This window comes from Leopardus geoffroyi, chromosome C2 (genome assembly GCF_018350155.1).
Source record: "Leopardus geoffroyi isolate Oge1 chromosome C2, O.geoffroyi_Oge1_pat1.0, whole genome shotgun sequence".
NCBI classification, from domain to species: domain Eukaryota; kingdom Metazoa; phylum Chordata; class Mammalia; order Carnivora; family Felidae; genus Leopardus; species Leopardus geoffroyi.
The window spans coordinates 70,363,909-70,387,337 of NC_059333.1; the positions used below are offsets into that span (position 1 = coordinate 70,363,909).

The 23,429-nt window shown below is 44.2% G+C and overlaps 1 protein-coding gene across 13 annotated transcripts in view; it reads left to right on the forward strand.

The window, feature by feature from the left end:
• The window catches only part of KALRN (kalirin RhoGEF kinase), a 675,561-nt gene that overhangs the window by 644,645 nt on the left and 7,487 nt on the right, over positions 1-23,429 (forward strand). For all 13 annotated transcript variants that reach the window (XM_045502312.1, XM_045502314.1, XM_045502313.1 and 10 more), the window contains 8 exons: positions 5,829-5,856; positions 6,340-6,511; positions 8,093-8,214; positions 8,878-9,009; positions 10,635-10,799; positions 12,554-12,632; positions 20,033-20,233; positions 23,255-23,393. In XM_045502312.1, the coding sequence (XP_045358268.1) occupies positions 5,829-5,856; positions 6,340-6,511; positions 8,093-8,214; positions 8,878-9,009; positions 10,635-10,799; positions 12,554-12,632; positions 20,033-20,233; positions 23,255-23,393 (1,038 nt within the window). The remainder of the gene's footprint in view (positions 1-5,828; positions 5,857-6,339; positions 6,512-8,092; positions 8,215-8,877; positions 9,010-10,634; positions 10,800-12,553; positions 12,633-20,032; positions 20,234-23,254; positions 23,394-23,429) is intronic.

The following is a 23,429-nucleotide window of genomic DNA, read 5'->3' on the forward strand; positions in this document are numbered from 1 at the left end:
TGTTTGGAATTGTGTTGCATTCACAAACTTTTTGTATTGCAGCTTGCTTAATGTCCACTTAGAAATAAGCAGAGGTAGGGATATTTCCTAAACATTCAAAAAAATTATGTCTGGTTTGACCAGATCGAAAATAGGAAGGGTTATGAGGTGCCTAGGCGACTCGGTTGAGTGTCTGACTCTTGACTTCAGCTTAGGTCAAGATCCCACGGTGTGGGATTGAGCCCCGTGTTGGACTCCACATTGAGTGCAGAGAGCCTGCTTAAGGTTCTCTCTCTTTCTCCCTCTGCCCCTCTCCCCTGCTTGCACTCTCTCTCTCTCTCTAAAACTTAAAAAAAAAATTTAATTAAAAAAATTAGAAACAAGAACCTGTTAAACCTCCAAACCAGAACTCATACCTAAATTTTTAAAAATTGGTTTTCTTATATCTATTCCAAATGTCCTTGCCTAAAATCATCTAAAATCCCTTCCCTTCCTCTTTTGAACAGAATTTCCCATGAAACAAGCACAAAAGGTATAGAAAAATGAGGCAGGCTATACAAATTCTGAGTTCATTCAAGGTAGTTGAGTTGAGCTTAGAACATCTGGTTTGAGTTTCTTTGGGCCATTTTGGTTCCTAAATACATGGTTTTGAACTGTGCTTTGTGACTGATGTTGAGGGATTGAGAAAGAATGGGGTGGGTGTGCTTTCCTTCTGGAGTCCGTTGACACCTGGTTATCTAGACAAGGATTTTGTCCTCACTCTCAGGACATGGGGTCAGAATCTTGGACATTGACTGGCAAGAAAAATAGGCTCAAGATTTTTTCAGAGCTCAGCTTCTTATTCACTGCTGGTTGATTTTACCTATAACTCTTTCCCATAATCTTGCTGCCTTCCCATTTTGAAGACAATCAAGAAGACATTGGAATTCTCCCCAGAAGGAAGAAACTAGGTTGCCGGTGGACCACATTGTGGTGGTTCTTTTCTCCCTGAGGAGGAAGCGCTACCGCCTGCCGCCCTCTGCTGTTCAAATAAAACCAGATTCCCAAGCAGCTCTTTGCCATGCTGTCAATACCAGCCTTGCCCTCTTGGATTTGGGTCTCCCAGAGAGAGAACATGTGCAGTGTATGCAACCGGGTCATCTTCCTCCGCTACCACATCCGTCTCGATTTCCATTCTCTCCTCTTTCCCATCTACCACTATCCATGAACTCTCAAACTGTTTCTAAGGAAGGAAAACGTGAGGTTTCAAGAAATATGTGCAGCTTATGATGAACTCTTCTGGCCCCAGGGGCTGATACCTCACGTCTCTGACACCTTAGACAAGGTGGTCAGGAGGCCTAAATTCTAGTCTATTAATTGGGTGAGTTAATTTGATTCAGCAAATACTTGGTCTTCCACTATGTGCAAGATGCTATGTGCTACTGTCTTCAAAGGGTTCATGAGTCTGGTAGGATAATAGCATGCAGGGAAGATGTGATAGACAGAAGCATGTGACCATACGTACCAGCCTCTGGAAGAGCGGGGAGGAGGAAAAGATCACTGTTGCCTAAATTTCAGGCAAGGACTGACTGATGAGATTGTAGAGCAAGTCACATTCCAATTGATGGAAATAGGAAAACACTCCAAGTTCATGGCAAGACATTTTCTCAACTCCCTGCCCCCCCCCAAATTAGGATCCCACCACTTTATTATTTATTTGTTTGTTTATGTACGTATGTATGTATGTATGTATTTTAGATTTGACAAATATCAACGGAGCTCTTATGTGCCAGATATTGTGCTAGGCTCTGAGGCAACAACAGTGAACAAGGCTCTTGCCTACATGGATCTTGCAGTCCATAGGGAGCCACAGACAAATACATAGACTGTTCCATTACCGTGTGAGAAGGCTGTCATGACCCTCCATACTGTACCAGTCCATGCTGCACATCACTTAAAAGCAGAAAGAGGAAAAAGGAGGGAGGAATCTTTGATGGGCATAATCCAGGGTCAAAGTTAGAAAAAACATTAGCATGGATTTCAGCCAAGCTCTTGGTCCTTGCCGGAGGAGTTTAAATGGGAGGACTAGGTAGAAATGGGATGGAGAGCCAGGTTAGGGAGCAAAGGGAAGCAGGCCTTTGACATCAACGACAAAGTGTCACAATGCTTTCCCCAAGACCTTGCTTGTACATGGAATGCTAAGGTGGAAGGAGCCTTCTGTGACCTTACAGGCACTTCTCTGTCTCATCTGGAAATGGGAACAAATAACACCTGCTTGGCACATCCCCCCAGAGTTTTGGGTGAGCAAATGAAGGAGTTTGTGAATAGTTTATGCCAATTATATAATACTACACAAATCACTGATGTTATTACCATTATGAGCAACACTTGGGCTGCCCAAGAGGCAGAGGAATGAAGACTGATGCCTTCCACAAGCCCCTTCCAGATAGAGAACCTGCAAGGAAGCCTTGTTGGCAAGCTTTCTCTCCAACTTCCCCACCAAAGTTTACCTCCAAACTCGGAAGATTTGCTTTTTAAATAGTGCCTGTGTTTAACAATATACTAACCGCAGTTGGTATTGATGAGAGAGAGGAATAAGGCAGGAAATTCCCTAAGCAGTGATTTGGGGTGCTTTTTTATAAACGTACTGCCACAGTGCAGGTTTATGAAACCCCACTTAAAATGTTATGATGTGGGAAAGTGCCATTTGCCCCTTCCAAGTGTCATTTGTCTCCTCGCTGGCACTCCTGGCATGCAATCACTGCCTTACTCCCTTGTGGATTCCCATCAGGATGGGAAATACAGGCCACTGGACAAACCTGGCCGCATTCCCGTATCGTTTCTACCCTAACTGACAGGGGAGGCGGGACTAGTGAGAAGGCTGTGCTCCGTGTCTGCTGCAGGCTGGGCGTTAACAGCAGCCAGGCACCATCCTGGACGCTGTGCAGAGGTCTCTTAATTGCATCTTCCCCACCAGACTTTTGGCCTAACGAGGGTGGTGAGCATATCTGCTTCACTCCCTGCTGGCCACAACCAAGGAGCTGCTCAATAAATCTTCATCAAACAAATGAGTCCTTGTGTCAAACAAGCTTCCAGGGGGGCACCATTATCCCCAATTTACAGCTAAAACTGAGGCCTAAGCTTCTTAAGAATGTTGTCCAAGGCAAGAGAGCACGTCTGGCTTGGGGTCTGGATTCTCTGTGCTCCGTCAGCTCCTGGAGTTTATATTCCGTCCTGCATGGAACGCCGCTAAGATCCTCCTCTCACAGAGGCAATGGTTTTTATTGTTTTTAAAATTTTCCAAAAAGCTTGCAACCCATCTGTGTTTGAAAACAGGCCCTAGTCAAATATTATTAGTAATATACCCTGAAGTAATTATTTTATAGATCTTAAGGACCTAGTGCCTCAATTCTTGCAACCAGTCCTCAATTCTTGGAAGAACTGAAATGAGGACACAGGTCAAATATTCATTCAAGCAGCATGTATTAAATTCCCATTTTGCAGCAGAACCCAGGCTAGGGTCCTGAGGACGTGCCCCTGTCCTTGAAGAACCTACAGTCTAGTGGATCTGACTGTGCCCTTTTTTGTCCTTAAGAAAAAATTACAAAAGCGAAAGATACTAATTGCAGAATATTTGGAAAGCCCAGGTAAGAAGACAAAGAAAAAACTCACTACAAATTCAAACACTTCCTGACTCCCGAGGGTAGGGCCTCCATCCTGCATATCTGTATCCATAAAACCTGGCACCAGCCTGGAGGAGGAGGCCATGTTTTCTGAACGGGGAAAAGCCACCCTTGATCTCAACACCTTGTGATAAACATGGATAATATTTAGAAAATAGTCCTCATCTCCTTTTCTTTGTGAAGTGACTAGTGCAGGCATCATTCTTTGCATCCCCTAAGCCAGGTGGCCTCCGAGGCCTCCTTAGCCTTCTGCAAGTGATATGCTGCCACCCTCCCACGTTCCCTGGCTGCACCCCGCCCCCCCCCCAAGCCATGGTCCCGTGTCTCCTCACAAAGTGGGGGTCTCTCAAGGTATGGGAAAAGCAGCTCCACCAAATGCCCTCACCTACCCCTGCCCCACCCCAGAAAAGCCTCAGAGGCAGGGAGTTGGTTTACCTGAGCCCAGTTCCCTTGGATACAGCAACTTTCCTCCAGCCAGGCTGCATGTTGATTCACCTGCCACAGCTTTCAAAACTCCGGATGGCTGGTCCAGGCCTGAGGCTTTTTCGTGCTGCTAAAGCTGCCAGGGTTAAGGACTGCGAACCACTGATTTAAAGGAAGGCCAGGCGGTGGTATAGTGGCCTCTTGAGACTAGCAGAGGACACTGCAGTGGCCAGTCTCAAGACACACAGCCCCAGGACGTGGCATTGCAAGAGTTTTCTGCAGCTCACTTCATGAAAAAGCTGGGTGGTATATGTGGGCAATTGGTTTGCAAACGGAAATCCAAAGGGGGGAGTAGCATCTTTGTTCCAAAGGGCCCATATGGATCCTGTATAAGGGAAGGACAGAAACTGTGTTCACTTATGACACGTGTTCACATAAATACAGGGAGATAAGTATGAATTCCCCAGGGAGCCGTTTGTAAGACACGTGAGCTTTCTGGCTTCATTAGGAAGGAAAGAAGACTTTTACAACAAACTCTTAAGAGAAAAGCCACTGTAACAGTAGGCTGCTTTGCAGAAGGGAGATGTTTAGAATTAGATAATCGTTCTTTACTTAAGTAGTCATTGAATACTTGTTATTGGTCAAGCACTGTGCTAAGCACTTGACATATGTTGCTCATCTAATCTTTGCAATAACACTTTGCAATAGGTATTATTTATCCCCATTTTATAGGGAAGGAAATTGATGTCATAAATCTTAAGTGATTATCATAAAATCACATGAAACAAAAGAGGTGAGCCCCAGCCTCTCTGACTCCAAAACCCATGTTTCGTTCACTCCACCAAGCTTTATAACCTGGACCCACATGATTAGAGGTAAAACAAAAGATGGCAGAAAAATCAAGAAGGGATGACTTTTCAGCATGGCTAGTCAGCTGGAAGTCGATCTTTTGTGAAGATGCATGGGGTCACGAGGCAGCCTTTACGGTGCGTGTAAAGAATCCCCTCACCCCGCAGTGCCTCTGCCAACCAGCCATATGACCAGACAAGTCACTTAGTTGGCCTAAGTCTGGTTTTCTCACCTAAGCAGCAAAAAAAGGGCCAGAACCTCCAGGTCGGTGCTTTTCAATTTGGCCTATGGAAGCTTGGGCTATAGGAGGCCATGCTGGGGACAGAATGGACAGGTATGACCTCTCTTTCCCCTTCAACCAGACAAGCTCTGCATTTAACTGCTTGGAGAGTACTCTCTCCTGTTTGGGGGAAGGGGGTACATTTGGAAGGAAACCATTAGGCTAATGGTTAGTGGTTAATGTCAATGACCATTCCAGTTCGATAAATGTCAGGTGCTCTGTTTTTGAAAATGTGTGACACTGGGAGGAATCAGTGCCAACACATTGCTTGAGTGCATATTGAAGGGGGGGCAGGCAGGGAGAATGACTTTTATGCATGTGACAGAGAGGAAGAGCAAGAAGGAAGTAAAATGCAGGCAAGAGAGGCCAGCTGCAGCTAGAAGAGCTTTTGCGCTCATGATACACCTGCTTGGGACCCTGGGTCACCCAGAGGCACGTGAAGAAGCAGAGAGGAAAGTAAAGCAGGTGCCCTGGGCGGTTACTGCAATAGTGATACGGTCACAAACAACAGAGGCTGGGCTCCTGGCTTCATCTCCCTAAATGGTGCTTCCTTTTTACTCAATAGGGTCAAAGTCTCCTGCTCTCTTTCAGTAGTTTAGGATTTAAGCAGTTTTCTGTCTCTTTGTGTTTTTCAGATCTTAAATCCAAATTTCATCCAAGAAGGTGAGTTAAAAAGTAGAACTGAGAACACGAGGATTGGCTAAATAAATTGTGGCAAATCCAGCAGTGAGGTAGAAGCTATAAATATTGGTGATGTCATTCTGTGCTATGGACAAGAAAAGGTGTTTAGAATAAACTGTTGGGGTGGAAAAGACTACAATTTGCCATATGTATAATTCGTGTAATAAAAAGTGTGTTGATAAAAGCCAAAAAGACATACACCAAGATGCTCACGGTTGTTAATGTCGGTGTATCAGGACATCATGGAGCTTTTCATTCTTTCTATTTATCTGTACTTCCTAATTTTCTACAATAAACATTTATTACTTTTAAATACTTGTTAATGGGACATGGATGATTGAGCAACATAAGCTGAAGGATATTTGAATCATTACACGTGGGTAGGGAATGAGAGGGTTGTGTTGTAAAATGGCTGTGTATTCTGTTTATTCTAAATGATGTGAATTTATGTCAATTTGACCACAGTGGCCCCAGAATTCCTTGTGCCCTTAGTGGATGTGACCTGCTTGCTTGGGGACACAGTGACATTGCAGTGCAAAGTCTGTGGGCGGCCGAAGCCCACCATCACCTGGAAGGGTCCAGACCAGAACATCCTTGACACTGACAACAGCTCGGCCACATACACCGTCTCCTCCTGGTAAGCTGATCGCCCTGCATCGACACTCCCAGCTCCTTGGTGCAGCTCCCATGCTGGTTACTTAGTCTCTCCAAGAGAACAGCTGCCCTGGGTCCTATTCTAGCACAAATACTTGGCATTGATTAGGAGAGAAATTGAGTCGACAGTGTACCCAGGGCTGGGAGGTTTAGGCACGGCCTCCACCGCTCACTACAACCTGCCATGGAGCCTGTCAAACATCTGGCTGATGGCCAGCACATAGCCGCATGCTGCTCAACATCACGTAGACATGGCTTAACAAATGAGAACAGGTTGGAAAGACTGCATTCTGGACCCACATTCAATAAATTAAAACGTAAAACTTTATATGTCGGGTCAACCATAAACCATACCTTCAAAGAGCTCTGGCAGTCACTGACTTACATTCACCCAGTTGATCTTTCCCAAAAGGATCCCCAAGAGAATCTCTATGTTAGTGGAAATGGCAAAGGCCCCAGACTTGTGGAAGCAATGTGGGTCTCCCATCCCAACATCCCAGTGTTCTTTGTGCCCCTCAGGATCCTGTGAAACAGTGATCTATTTAATTCCTTCAATAACCTAAGAATAATTTTCTTAGAAGAATAAAAAAAAAAAAAAGACTGGCTCCAAAATATGCAATGCTAAACAGAAAATCTAGCCATAAACATGCTTCCACACAGAAAGGCTGTTTAACAAAACCTAGTTGACTGCCTCCCAATCATTGTGTTAGCATTTATTGCTACTAATGATGAACTTTATTGTGCACTACCCTTTACAGTGGACACGCAGTAACAAGCCCTAAGTGCTTAAACATCTATCAAAGAATCATTTAGAATCAAACTCCTATCCATTAACTTAATTTTTGTGCATATGAAATGGTATTTCCAGCAAAGATGGCAAGGGCTGGCCAAGCCCTAAGATTAGGGGGCCCAAGGAATTTAGTGTAAGAGCCAGTGCTTGGTGAGGATCCTGAAGACCAGCAGGCTCCGTATGTCTCAGCTGGAGGGAGGGAGCGGGATTGACCATGACTGCTGCATTTCACTCTTCCTGAGCAGTGCTATCCCTTGTGACTGGGACTACTAGGGAAGTTAGCATTTAGTAGAGGAATTTGCCCTTTACCTAATTCACTTAATTGTTTTGAGGGTCCCATATATAGAATTTGAAATACTTAAACATTTTCATTCTTCAGTCTATTTTCTTGTATGACTTATTATTGATGTGTGACACTGAGAATATTTTAGGACAGAGTTGCTCATAGTAATAAGACTAGCAATATTGTATAGGGCTTTATATATTTCAAACCCTGCTCTAATTCTTATCTCATTTTACTTCTTTTCTATCCCTACACCCCATATACAACAAACATGAGAGTTGGGGGTGACAAGAATCCCCCCCCCCATAAGGAAATGGGAATATAGAAAAATAAGGTGATCACCCAAGGTGTGTAGGAAAATAACAGAGCTGGGATGAGACCTTGAGCCTGAGGATTCAGCTCAGCACACCTTGTGCCCACCCTGGGGATTTTACCCATCAGTCAATTGACTCATTATTGGAGTCTGAAGAGCATCCTTTTGGTGTCTCTAGTGATTCTGGGGAAATTACCCTGAAGATCTGCAATCTGATGCCCCAAGACAGTGGGATTTATACCTGCATAGCAACGAACGACCATGGCACCACATCTACGTCTGCTACAGTTAAAGTGCAAGGTACAGGGTCTTTGTTAGTCAAACCCTTTTTATACTTTTAGGATATTTTTTATTATGGTGAAATACATATAACATAAAATCTATCGTCTGCACCAACGTTAACTGTACATTCTGTAATGTTAAGTACATTCATATTGTTGTGCAACCTATCTCTAGAACTCTTTTCATCTTGCAAAACTAAGGTCTATATCCATTAAGCAACAGCTCCCCAACCCCCCTCCCCACCGCCCCTGGCAACCACCATTCTACTTTTTCTCTCTCTGAGTTTGTGTTAACCGAATATTTTAAGTGGACATTACAAGGGTTCCCTACAACCTGGGGAAGCAGAGGTCCATTGTGAAATTCCAAAGTAAAGGTCTAGCAAATGGAAGAGAAGGCGTCTTCGCTAAGAGCTATCTGTGGTCCCCCATAACTTCCCGTATCGTTCCCTGGCCAAGCTCTAACTCCAGTGTGCAGTCTTTAGCCCAAGGAAGAAGTTCTAACCCCAAAGTGTATCTCCCAGGCTTCCCCAGAGCCTGGAGAGAGGTGTGCCACTTGGTAGAAAAGACCCTAGGAAAAATTTGAGACACGGGGAAGGTAATGTTTTCTAGGTAACTTTCAACCTTGGTGTAAAGTGCCAAGTTCTGCAGAAATAGCACTTGACCGTAATTTCTGTCCCCAAAGGTGTTCCAGCAGCCCCTAACCGCCCCATTGCCCAGGAGAGAAGCTGCACTTCTGTGATTCTCCGCTGGCTGCCTCCCTCCAGCACTGGGAACTGCACTATTTCTGGTTACACCGTGGAGTACCGGGAGGAAGGTACGCTCGCTCCCCTGCCCTTCTGTTTCTTCCTTCTCTTCCTCGAAAGGAGATCCTTCAGAGTCATGAACTACTTGCCTTCATGCCTTTCATTAGCTGTCCCTTCTTGTGTCTTCCAACTCAGCACAAGGACCTCAGCTGCAGGCCACAGCCGCCTCCTGCTCTCCAACTTCACCCAAGGGCTGATGACTCTTGGCAAGTTTCAAAGCGCCTTCGCGTGCACTTTTGTCCTTAACAAGCCTAATCACCCAGACAGGAGCAGTCAGGCCCATTTTACACATGAGGAGGCTAAGGCCTGAAGAAAGTTGAGGAACACGGAGGCAGGAGTTAGTAAGAGACAGGCCTGGCATTAAACCCAGGTATCAAGTTTGCGAATTTGTGACCTTTCTCCCAGAGTAATAACTAGGGTAGCATGAGCAGAGCTTTACCCCCATCCCCAGATAAAATTTAGAGATTTTATATATATAAAATATATACATGTATATATACATATAGCATATGTATATGTGTGTATATATATATAGCATATATATGTATATATATAGCATATGTTATATATATATCATATATTTTGTGTGATCTTTAAATTATATATATATATACACATGTATAATGATTTTTTAAAAACTGTTCATTTTTTAATTTTGTTGCATTTACATGCTAAGGATGCGTGCATTAGTTTAGCAGTTAGAAACACCTGAACCTGTCACCTATTATCAAGAAGAATTAGTTAAATAAGAAGCTGCCAGGTAGCTCTAGTTGTTAACACATCTCTGAACCACATAATGAATTACAGAACTGAATTTCAAACCACTGCTTGTTGTGGCCAGAGCCTGACTCATTTGTGTTACTCACCATTACTCGTAGTTTTTTAACTCTTCTTTCTTCTACCAAACAGGCCCTGTGCAGTTACAGAGCTATTCATTTCTGCATCTTTCTGAAGCTGTTCACTCTTGGGTCTCCCCACTCAGCAGAGAGGTGTTCGTGCTGAGCTGGGAGACATGTCTCACAAAAGCTTGCACTTAGTTCCGCGCTGTTCGGTTCATAGTTCATCCTATTAACACAGTTCTCTTGAGAAAATCACTTCCTCTTTCTGAGCCTCTATTTCTTCACATATAAAGTGAGATCTGTGTTCCCAACCTCACCGGTTTCTGGAGATTTAAGTGCGAAAGTTAAATGAGAGAATTCTGGGAAGACGCCTTCTGCGGTATTTTACACATATGGCGTGCTCAATGCATGTTCACTTCTATTTTGTTTCCATTTCCAAATGTGTATTTTCTCTCATTTTGCTATTTATAATATATTTTTATGCCTTATTAAGAATTTGCCACACGTCCTTCTGTCAATTCTGTATGATCTACGTCTTTTCCTTCTCGCACATACACATTTGGAAATGACCAGAACCCCTAGGCCAGCTGCTTCCACACCCCTCATGATATACGCAGTCATTTAGGAAACTGAGCCCAAACCTGCCACCGTTGGCCCACAGGCTTTCAGAGCCCACGTTGTAACACCTTGAATGGAACAGAATGTGTCAGCTTTCCTTTCTTTGTTTGCTGAAGGTCTTTGAAACAATGTCCCTCTGGCGTTTTCTTCTTTCCCTCTCCTTGGAAATTGTGTGCTAGGTTCCCAGGCCTGGCAGCAGTCTGTAGCTTCGACCTTGGACACTTACCTCGTCATCGAAGACCTCAGCCCTGGGAGTCCTTATCAGTTCAGAGTCAGCGCCAGTAACCCCTGGGGGATCAGCCTTCCCAGCGAGCCCTCGGAGTTTGTGCGACTCCCAGAGTACGGTGAGTCCCAGCCATGCCCAGCAGCCCTGGTGGAGGCAAGGCACCTGGCCAGCTGTCACACACTCACTGGTGCCGGCCACCCTGCGGGAGGTAACCTGGATTGTCCAGTGTCTTCAGTCAAGTAACATTTCAGAGACCTGAGGAAATGTGTGATTTCAACCATTTTGGAGCAAAAGTTTGGTCTGCCACCAGTGTCTGCCCTGGGCCTGCCAGGGTCCCTGGACACCCGCATGTGTCTCCAGGAACAGAGAGGGGTGAGAAGAAGTCATGAGTCGTATGGATGCTGTCTGCCCCTTTTCCTGGATGGGAACACCAGCCCTCCTCTCCCTGGGAACCCCTGCCAGGCCTAAGTGTGCCTCCCAGCATCAGACACAGCCCCACTCACCAGTTTAAACTGGGGAGAGGAAAGCAACCTGGTTGAAGGATTGGAATCAGAATGACTATTCGATAGTTGCCCCACCCCTAGCCTTCCCACAATGTCTTACTTCAAAGTGGACACATTTTTATGTGGATGTGTTGGATGATGAAGATGTATCTATAGCTACACATGAGTATTTCACAAATGTGGTTCTCGTTTTGGCCCCCCATTCACTGTCTCACCAAGCCGCTTTGGTCCCAAGAACATTTGAAAGAGGACACTTGCTAGCCCAAAGAAATCTCCAAGTGGTGAGGTATTCCGTGGTGCAAGGGGGTGGGGAGTGTGTTGGGATGGAGGAGGAGGCCACCACACTGAGAAGGAGAGACCCATGTCTCTCCAGGGTCAGGGAATCCCAGAGTTCCCAGGGGGCTTCAGAAACCCTCTAGGGCCCTTGGCTATAGCCCAGCCCCCAGCTGAGTCTGGAAGTGTTCCCCAGTGCGTCCTCAGGGGCTAAGCTCCCTCCCAGTCACCCTGCTCCCTAAGACCCATGACTCACTGGGAAACTTGGGCCCTGGGTCTCTATTGTGTCAGAATTCAATGTAGGTAAGGCACCTGAACCTCAGCCCAGCTGTGGTCAGAAGACCCACACTGCGGGGGTGGTCCTCTCCTCTGGAGCTACTAACTAAATTCTGTCACATGTTTTGCTTCTTGTGAGCCTTGTTCCCCAGGGACAACACAAATACATACTGGTGTGCATGTGTGCATGCATGTGTGCATGTGTGCATGTGTGCGTGTGTGTGTTTAAATTATTGCCAGAGAATGAACACCTCTTAAGGTAATACTGCCACATTCTGCTCAGGCACGTATTTTGGGTTAAGCTAAATCATTCGGCATTCAGTATACCAGATAGGCTCGTTAATGTCTGAGGACAGCAGGGTGAGAGAGAGCAGTGGTTAGGGTATTGCCAGCACATTCCTCTCCTTTCCTCCTCTGGGCCTTGTAACTCTTCCCTTCTCCTCTGCTGCCTTCACCCTCAGCCCTGATTCTCACTGGCTTTTCTAGGCCTTCCATGTGTTTCTCTCTCTCTCTTTTAATTTTTTCTACCAAATTTCTATTTTTAAAATATCCAGAGGTTGTGTCTCTGATTGTCCCAAGTTTTCTTTTGTTTATGTAGATGGCACAGGGAGGGGGAGTCTGCCTCTGTCATGTCAGTTTCCCCTGGGATGATATTTTTAAAAATAACATTTCAGAGAATCCTGGCCTTTTCCCACTGAGCTAGACGCCGTATTTGGTCATGAGAATTGCTTTGGGGCAAGGCGGGAGCTTTTCTGTCAACCTTTTCTTTATTCTTACATGACTTCCTCAGTGTCATAAATGGATTCTCTCTCTTCCAAAGATGCTGCTGCTGATGGTGCCACCATTTCTTGGAAGGATAATTTTGATTCAGCTTATACTGAGCTGAATGAAATTGGAAGGTAATGACCCCATTTTCTATTCCTTCATGAGCACTTAACAACATCACATCCGAATAATGACTTGCTTTTACCGTTTGTTTCTTTTCCTCCGTGTACTCTCTCTATAGTAAGAAAACGCTAGAATATTTATGTGTACTTTTATTGCTCTTTTTTTAACTTTTTACGTTGGAGGCCTCACCCATCAACTATCAGCCTTTCTTCTGTTCTAATATAAGAATTTAAAGCTCAGCCTTTTCTTTAAGGTACAATTTTAGCTACCTCCCCTGAGTTCTGGTATATGGCAGTTTCATTATCATTCAGTTCAACCATGATTATTTTCTTTGACCTAATCATAATAGAAATATTTTAAGTTTTTCAACTGTAGGGGCTCTATCGGTTAAGCTTCCGACTTCAGCTTAGGTCGTGATCTCAAGGTCCATGAGTTCGAGCCCCACGTCATGCTCTGTGCTGACAGCTCACAGCCTGGGGCCTGCTTCGGATTCTGTGTCTCCCTCTCTCTCTGCTCCTCTCCTGCTCATGCTCTCTCTCTCTCTCTCTCTCTCTCTCAAAAATAAATAAATAAATAAATAAATATCCTTTAAAAAGTAAATTTTTCAACTGTATGAGAGTTTTACAAACTATCTACTTGTCACTGATTTCTAACTTAATTACACTGTGGTTGAAGAACTTGATTTATATGATACCGATGCTGATTTTTGTTGGGACTTCATTTATAAGCAGTACATGGTCAATTTTTGTTAAAAGTTCCATGTGTTCCTGGAAAGAAGGTATAATCACTAATTTTTGGTACAGATTTCCATTCTTGTCCATGTTTCAAGTACAAGTGCATTGTTTCATGGATGTTTTCAATCCAGTGCCCCCTACACACACACGCACACACACACACACACACACACACCTCTGTCTCTGTCTCTTTCTCTCTGTCTCCGTCTCTCTCTCTCTCTGTTTCTGTCTCTTTCTTTTGGTTAGAAAAGTATGTCCCCAAAAGTAGAAAAGATAAAAATATAACTTTTAACAAAATAATGAAAAAACTCTATCACCTGGCCCACAAAATAGTTGATGGGCCGAAACGAAAAGGGGGCTCGTCTCTAGATGTGCATCAGTTTGCTCGTGGTCTAGGTGAGAGGGTAGGTAGCGCTGGCAAGTCTCCCACTCCCTGAATGTGTAAATAAAAGAGCACCCACAAACAATGGACCATTAGCATCTTCTCCATCTCTGATTGACGTCTCTCAACGAAGCATAAAATTTCCTAAGTGAGGTGGTTGCGACAGAGGTTGTGGAGAGAGCCAAAATGCTTATTATTCCCATTTCTTAGACAGGATTTAAATGTAATTCACTGCCTTTCATTACAGCGCTTTTCGTCAAAAACCAACTTTATCTCTGGGCGCCTGGGTGGCTCAGTCGGTTGAACGTCTGACTTGATAAGGGGCTCAGGTCATAATGCCAGTGTGGTGGGATTGAGCCCCACATCAAGTTCTGTGCTGAGCGCGGAGCCTGCTTGAAATTCCCTCTCTTTCTCTAAAAAAAAAAACACAAACAAGCAAACAAAAAACAACAACAACTTTAGCTCAGCTTTCTCTCTTCTTTGTATGGCCAGAGGGGCAGGGAAGGGCCAATGGAAATTTCCAAGGTGATAATGATGGTGCTTATTGAGTTTCTGTAGTGTTCCAAATACTATGCAGGTATTATACAAAAGGTATTAAATCTAATCCTTATAACACGTGAGGTGTAGTGTTTGAGTAGATTTCCAGGAAAGGAACTCAGGCTTCGGGAGGTAAGTAACTTTTTCAAGGTCCTACAACTAGGAAGTAGAGAGCCAGGATTCCAGCCCTGGGCTACCCAATTCTTAAGCCTGTGTTTGTTTTACTAGCATATGTGGTTTCTCATTGTAGAAATTTTTGTCAAAAATAAGCTCTAGCGATTGAAATCTAGTTTGCCACATTATACTGAAGTTTGTGAAGCTAGGCATGACTCCAGTAGTGAATCCCCACCTGGTTCTTTTTTTTTTTTTTTTTTTTCAATTTTTGTTTGTTTGTTGAGAGAGAGAGAGAGAGAATGCTCACAAGCAGGGGAGAGGCAGAGAGAAAGGGAGACAGAGGATCTGAAGCAGGCTCTGCGCTGACAGTAGAGAACCTGATGCAGGGCTCAAACTCATGAACGGTGAGATCATGACCTGAGCTGAAGTCAGACACTTAACAGACTGAGCCACCCAGGTGCCCCTCCCCACCTGGTTCTAAATGAAACTGGTGGCATCACCTGGATGTACCAGTGAATTCCTTCCTGAGATATGCATTTACTATTGATAGCCACGGGCTAAGGCATGTTTTACCTGGAAGAGATGGGTGCTTTCATATTTCCTGAAGGGGAGATCAAGTTTCTGATTTGTTCAAAGCAATCAATGTTTTATGAAAAAAAAAAATCTCATCTCCAACAATCTGCAGTTTTGCCTCTCTTCCAAGTATAGTCCTCATAGTTTCAGGAGATCCTTTAAAAATGCTGTATGTTAACAGAAAGGAAATAAAACATGTAGACACTTACATGAAACACATGAAAGTTATTCGTGGGCCATAGAAGTGAGTCAACTTTCTCCATCACACCTAAACCTAGAATTCTAGGCCTCTATGACTATCTTGTTAAAAATAATTCTCTGGTGGGGTGCCTGGGTGTCTCAGTCGATTAAGCATTCGACTTCAGCTCAGGTCGTGATCTCATGGTTCGTGAGTTTGAGCCCCGCATCGAGCTCTGTGCTGACAGCTCAGAGGCCTGCTTGGGATTCTGTGTCCCCCTCTCTCTCTGCCCTCCCCCACTCACATTCTGTCTGTCTCTCTCTCTGTCTCTCAAAAATGAATAAACATTTAAAAACTAGTTCTCTGGTAATAAGATATTATAAAAACCATGGTGCAGAAAGAAATATCTTCTCTGCTAAAGTCCATCTGAAGGAAAGAGCACTTGAGCATAGCACGGTTAGCTGGAAATAAACTAGATGGGCACCTCTATAATATAAAGAAGTCAGAGATTTATCCCTGGGAATGCTGACTGGTTACCTGCACAGGATCCAAAAAGGTAGCAGGGCCAGGCCTCCAGGTAAGGAAGGCAAGTTGAACAGAGCCATCAGTTTTCCCTCCCTCCCGAGACTTCACCGAATCTGCACTAAAGGACTTTTTCGAATCAGGCACATGAGGATGAAGACACGGGACGAAGAGACAACAATAATAACAGGTTAGAGGCAGAAAACAAGTGACAGAGTGACAAATGACCTAGCACTCAATCCAAGTCAGTCGTGGGGTCAAGTGAGAGGCTGTGCAACTTTTGCAGAATTCCCCCAAAGGCTCGGGTACTGGCAGCGCAAGTACTTCTGCAAATCGGTGTAAAGAGGATGCTGAAACTGGAGGGTTGGCTGAAACTCTGTGTGAGAGGCTGCGGCTCCAGATCTCCAAATTGTCCTTCCCCATCCAGGAAAACGCCGGACGCTCATTCTCTAGACAGGGTAAAAGAAAGTGTCTGTTCTCAGGGACACCGGCACAGCTGGGGGCAGCAGAACCTGACTGCAAGTGGACCAGTTATGAGGCCAAATCCTTGCTTGGATAACTCAGGACCCCAGCTCTCTTAGCCAGCGGGCTCCAGAAGTGGATAACCGGGGCTTCACCACTAGGCAGGGAGGAGGAGGATCTTTCTCTGGGAAATCTGACCAGCCCAAGAGGAAAGTCTTAAAGATACCGGCTTCGGAGCTTTCCCAACCAAACAGTCCACTCAGATCGCCCTACTGTGAAGGTCGAGTTTACAGACACCACGCCCCTGATCAAAGCTTGCAAACAGCTGTTTAGTTCCCAACTTTTAGAATGAGCCAACCCCCCAGTGCCGGCCAGGACAGAGTAAGCCCGGGGTAGCCTATCCCACTGATGACGACCAGAAGCCCTGGACAAAATCCAAAATAGCAACTACCTCAGGATTCTGTAAGTCAATAACATGGAGAATGGGGAACCAAGTTAAAACTTGAAGAAAGTCAAGGATGGTAGCAGTGAGTTCTCTGGTTTGTTTGTCGGGCTTTAGCCCAAGCGTGGGTCAAAGCAGGGAACTGGGCAGCATGCACAGGGAGCAACTCCAAAAGAAACCCATCTTTCTGGCCAAAAGACAGGAAAAGAGGTCCCTCTGAGCTGAAGAGAGCAGGAAAATGCTTTTCCCTCCCTCCCTTCTTTCTCTCACTACGTTACTCCAAGCCAGAGGCTAAAACTCTGAGGGAATCCCATCCACAAAAATGGGCCCTTGGGAGCCAAAGAATGAGTGGGAAATCTCAGTGAAGAGATAGCTAAAGAAGGAGATCCCCTAATTCTGTGCATGCAACAACACAAATCCCAGGCCATGTTCAAGCTGTGCACGGATAGAACATATCCACAGAAGCAGAGCAAGGCTCTGAGAATGGAACCGTGATAAAAACCACCACTCAGACACACTGCGGTGACTTCTTAGTCCCAGACTAATCTTTGAGTGGTGCTCATAAGGGACACACTTTGTGAGAAATGATGATTGAATTCTATCACAGGGAAAATATTCATAGTTTACTGGAGCTGCATCCGTGAATAGCCCTGATCTAGTCGCAAGAATGGAAACACTGAATATTAATTAAGGTGTCATTCTGTTGGGGGTGCCTGGGTGGCTCAGTTGGTTGAGCATCTGGCTTTGGCTCAGGTCATGATCTGATGGTTAGCACATTCAAGCCCCATGTCAGGCTCAGTGCTGACAGCTAGGAGCCTGGAACCTGCTTCAGAGTCTGTGTCTCCTCCTCTCTCTCTCTGCCCCTCCCCTACTCACACTGTGTGTGTCTCTCTCTCAAAAATAAATAAACATTAAAAAAATTTTTTTTTGATATTCTGTTGAGAGGACAGAGGATGGGAAAAGTGGTCACGTGCTGGGGACAGGGAGGGAGAGAGACTAATATCTCACTCTCCATGGTAGGTATCAGCAGATTACAATGAAGACTGAAACACTAAGAAGTAGCCACACAAACATAGACTACCTGAATAATCAGCTAAATATAACTAACTGCTGTATTAAACTGCCTCTAGTGTAAGGGAAAATGGGGGTGGGGGTAGGAGAATGGGATACTATTAGTTTTAATAAGAAACCTTGTTAAAGCTAATTGACTTTTTAAATCATGGGAATGCATAACTCAGATAAACACACATGTTTTTTGTTTTTTTTTAAATTAAGGTGTAGCGGGGGCAGCACTTGGGTGGCTCAGTCAGTTAAGCATCTGATTCTTGATTTCGGCTTAGGTCACGATCTCATGGTTTGTGCGAGCCCCACGTTGGGTTCTGCACCTGCTTGGGATTCTCTCTCTCCTCTCCCTGTCTGCCCCTCCCCACCTCAAAATAAATAAATAAACTTTTTTTTTAAGTGTCCAATTCTTGATCACAGCTCAGTTCATGATCTAATGGTTCATGGGATTGCCCCCACCCCCACCCCGTCCCATCAGACTCTTTGGGATCCTCTCTCTCCCTCTCTCTCTGTGCCCCTCCCCACTCAAAATAAATTAATTTAAAAATTTAAGGTACAGCAGTACCTCAACATGACCACTTAGTTCAGGAGAGTTCTCCCCAATATTCAATTGTTCTCATGCATCTGAAGTCCTCTGGAAGGAGTGACCTCTAATAATCAAACAAAAGAGTGCTGTTAAAAACCAGAATGGAGGGGCACACACTTGGCTGGCTCAGTTGGTATATTATGCAACTCTTGATCTGGGGCTCATGACTTCAAGCCTCATGTTAGGCATAGAGACTACTTTAAAAAATACGAGAATGGCAATTTTTTTTTAGAATGGCAATTTATTAATTTATGATGTAGAATAGAGCTGCCAGTTTGACCAAATATTTGCTTACTATGCAAGAAGAATAATGTCTGCTATATAATAGGCATTCAATTAATATTTACCTAATATGTGCTTTATTTATTAGCACATTATTTCTTTTGTGAAAATCTATGGTGGAAAAACACTTATTGTCAGAAAGTCACTTGGTGAGCACAGAGTCAGGTCAAGGAGTCAGTTGGACAATCTTCATGGTGGTGTCGGATACATACATTTCCTCTAGAGGAATGGACTGCTCTTTGGGCCATTGACTTCTCTACTCGTGGGTTAGGGTGCCTCAGGGACAGGCCTAGGATGGCACTGTCTTGTCACCTCTTTGACTCTCCCTTTCTCTGACCAGTTGTTGGTAAGTTCCCTCTTCTACTTCCTGTTCTTACTACATCCTATTAGGCTACTGCTGAGTCTGGAAACCATTCTATTTTAGATGTGGCAAATTTTGTTAGATGTGAAAATGGCATGGTGGTTATACATTTTTTTATGTTTATTTATTTTTGAGAGAGCACAAGCAGAGGAGGGACAGAGAGAGGAGAACAGAGTATCTGAAGCAGTCTCTGTGCTGACACAGTGAGCCCGATGTGGGGCTCAAACCCAGGAATTGTGAGATCATGACCTGAGCTGAAGCCAGAAGCTCAACCTACTGAGCCCCCCGGGGCCCTGGTGGTTATACATTTTTAAGTATTCTTGTCAATCAGAGATGCAAACTCAAGAATTACTGAATTAAATAATATGATATCTGGATTTTGCTTAAAATACTACAGAAAAAAAGGCAAGAGGTGGGAAAGGAATAGATGAAATGAGGTTGGCAAAATGTTGACAATTAATGAAGCTGGCTTCTGGGTGCACAGATCTGTTATACTATTCTTTCTACTTGTGTGTGTATTAGAAAGTTTCCATAACACCAAGATAATAAAAATAAAATTAAATTTAAAAATTGACTCTTTATTTTTTTAGTGCTTTTATTCATTTATTAGTGAGAGAGTGAGAGAGAGCACACACACTCCCGTGAACCGTGAGACCATGACCTGAGCCAAAGTTGGACGCTTAACTGACTGAGCCAGCCATCCCCCCCAAAAATGACTCTTTAAAAATGTTTTTGAAATTATCATAGACTAGAATTCCTCCTTCTTTAACATTACTATTGTTGTATTTTATATAAATATACTCTGCTTGGAAAATTGAACCTGTGGGACATCTGAGTGGCTCAGTCGATAGAACGTCCAACTCTTGATTTCAGCTCAGGTCATGACCCCAGTGTTGTGAGATAGAGCCCCGCACAGGCCTCCACACTGACAGTGAGGAGCCTGCTTGGGATTCTCTCACTCCCACTCCCTCTCCCTCTGCCCCTCCCCTGCTTGTGCTCTCTCTCTCAAAATAAATAAATAAACTTTAAAAAATATTAAAATATAGAAAAGGTAGGATTCCTAATAAGATGCTACTGTCTAACCACTTCAGATAAAAATTTACACACCCTTGAATAAAATAATACCTAATCGATCAATGAAGCTTGGCAAAACGCGTTCTCCCTTTCGCTTTCCAGAGGCCGTTTCTCCATTGTAAAGAAATGCATTCACAAAGCTACCCGCAAGGATGTCGCTGTGAAATTTGTTAGCAAAAAAATGAAGAAAAAAGAGCAGGCCGCCCACGAGGCTGCCCTACTTCAGCACCTGCAGCACCCCCAGTACATCACTCTCCATGACACTTATGAGTCCCCCACATCCTACATCCTGATTTTGGAACTGTAAGTACAGGTGTCTCTTAGTGGCCCCCGGCTGTCTGGGGTCTGGGTCATTTATTGTTCACTGGAAACAGCAGTTTCATTTTATGCAACGTTTTATAGTGTACAAAGTGTTGTATGTAACATGCATTCTCCCATCCATTTATAAAAATGCGGTTCCCATTTATAGATTAGAGAAAATCAAGGATAAGGAAGGTCCTTACAACTAGGGGATGGAGAAACTGGGACTTGAACCCATATCTCTCCCACTCTGATTCTGATGTGCTTTCTATTATGGACTCTGGGGCTGGGCAGGAGTTGAGGAAAAGCTTCTTGACAATAGGGGGCGGAGCTGAGATGAAAGAGGGGTTTGTGCATCAATTTACTGCCACGGCATGGTCTACCACCCAAGAAATTCTTATAACGTGGACACTTGCCCTGAAAATAGTCTACTCATTCCAGATTTTCTAGGAATTCAGGCAACCATATACTTAGCTCCAGAATACATCAAATAAAGCACATTCTCCCCACTGCTACCCCAAGCTAAGGATGGAGATCACGCTCTGTGGTTTACAGAGATCTAACAGAGGCTAAAGAGAACAAAGTCCTTTCAGAAGTATTGAGCCCTCCTAGCAATGTTATCAGATGGGTGCTGATGACCTGGCACCCAACACCAGTGCTGCGTATGGCTCCACATGAGCGTGTGTTCAGAAGAGAAGTGTCTTCACTTACAGCTTTTCAGGTGCCATTTTAGTGTTGCTCTTATGTGCTTGTTCGTCTAGGTGTTTGTGTATGAAGGCCTTTAGAAGCAATAACTTATAAATTTATTTATGAAAAAAAGAGAGCCAAAAGACAAACCTCTTTGGCTACACTTTTTAATTGGTTGCCAAGAAACAAGAGAAGACAAAACCAACTCTATTAATACTTGTAATTCTTGTTTGATACTTTATATAGCTGTGTAGTCACTGGTCAATTGTCACTTTGGACTTAACAAATGATACTTACAAACAGCCTTCTGGAACCTAACGTTTTGTTGGGACAGCTTCCTAACTCAAAAGGTGTATTCTGTTGGCAGTGAACTATTTTCATTTGCAGGTGACAATGTGTTATGCCCAAGTTCCAATAAAAGATATTATCACTCGCATATCAAAGTAGTACGACTGACTCAGAAACTTGGCCTCTTCAGATTCACTAACTGTCATTCCAAGGGAAGGTGCTGTTTACCAGGCTGCCACAGTGCAATGGAAGGAAGCCATTCTTGGAGTAAAGAGCCTGGGCTCTAATCCCCTCTCTGTGATTTGGGGCAAGATCTTTAGATTTCTGGTCCTCACATCTTCATCTGTGAAGTCTGAAATAATCTGAAGTCTGAAATAAGTCTGAAATCTGTGAAGATTTATTTCCACTTCTCAGACTTGTTACAGGGATTAAATGAGATGAATAGTGGATTGAGCTTGTTTAGCAAATATTTATGAGTACTCCCATGTGCCAACTGCCGTGTGAACTTGGGCCAGAGTGGAAGGAACAAAGATGGAAAGGTGTGGTTCTTGCCCTTGAGGAGCTCAAAGTCTGATGAGGAAGACCAGTCACTGAGTAAATGATTTCAGTTTCATGTGGCAAATGTTGAGAAAAAAACACACATTTTGGGGAGGGTTGTTGTGAGACCATGGAAGGGTGTTTGTTGGACTTGAGGTTTAGGAGATGAGTGGAGAGGCAGTGTCTGAGCTAAACCCTGTGCTAAAGCTTGGTAATGCTCTGACCAGAGGTCCCCCCTTGGTGACTATCCAAATCTCTGGTAGAGCTTTTCTCTGCTGGGCAACTGGGGTTCTGATCCCCTAGTCTAGGGTGGAGCCTGGATGTCTGCATGACCCAAAAGTTCTGAGAGTGAACTTAATGCTGAGGCTTTCAGGTCTCAGAGCAGTGCTGCAAGAAGTTCAGGGGTGGGGTGCATCTAACAAACCCAGTCCTACTCCACTCCACTCCACTCCACGCTAATCACTCCCACCCCACCCCTGGCAAGGCCCTAGGCTTTACCCCCATCCAGCAGAGCAGGAGAGACCAGTGGGAAGGAACAAGCTAGAGAGGAGAATGGAAGCATGGCTGGGGGTGAGGCTCAGCTGTGCTCAAAGGTTGTTTCTGCCTCTGGTTCAAGCTCCTCTGCCTGAGTATTTCCTGGGGATGTGCCTTTGACAGCCCAGTGCACATTAGAATGTCAGTCTGACATCTGGTCACTCCTTGCTAAAGAGGGCACAGGGTACCTTGAAGATACTTACTATTTATTGAGCATTTACTATTTCTACCAATTATGTTTAAATGCCACATTGCCTCACTTGATTCTTGCACAACGCTCATAATGAAGTAGGTGTTATTGCTGTTGTTGTCATTCCCACTTGAAAGATGAAGAAACTCAAACACGGAGTTTAAATGTCTGGTCCCAAGCCCCCAGCCTGTAGGTGGCAGAATCAGGATTCAAATCTGGATCAGACTGGCGCCCCCCACCATGTCCTTAGTCAACAGTTTTTAAGATTGGAAACTTGCTCCAAAGGCAAAGGATCCAAAAAGGGGTCAAGAATGCCAAGGACAAACTTTGTTCACTTTCCATTTTCCCCAATTAAACATGGACAAATAAAAGCAATTTGCAAAACATATTTGGGGCGGCCTGCAGCCACCAGGTTCCAGTTAATTGGAATATTGAGGGAAAGCAACGCTCTCTTTCTTTCTCAAGACTTTCTTTTGCAATCTAATCTCTTAAGAGTGTCAGACCTTTTTCCTCGTGAGCGATTTTTAGCAACATAAAATGTGTCTTAAGGTTACACAGATTTCTTCCGTGGGGCACATCACATCTATAATATGTTTAATTAATTAATTTTAGTTCTGAGCCTTAGAGTAACTTTGGGCTCTAACTAAAATATGCACATGTGGCAAATAGATCTTCATTTCTAAGGGGGATAGGAGAGATTTTAGAGCTCTTGAGGATTTGTATTGTGTTACTTTTCCATTTCTTTCCAAACGTATCTCCTCTGCCTTTTCCTTCCTCCCTGCTTCCAGGATGGATGATGGCCGGCTCTTAGACTACCTTATGCATCACGATGAGCTGATGGAAGAGAAAGTAGCTTTCTATATCCGAGACATCATAGAAGCTCTGCAGTATCTTCACAACTGCAGGGTGGCCCATTTGGACATCAAGGTAATAAGAAATAGTTACCCTTGCAGGGAGATGGCC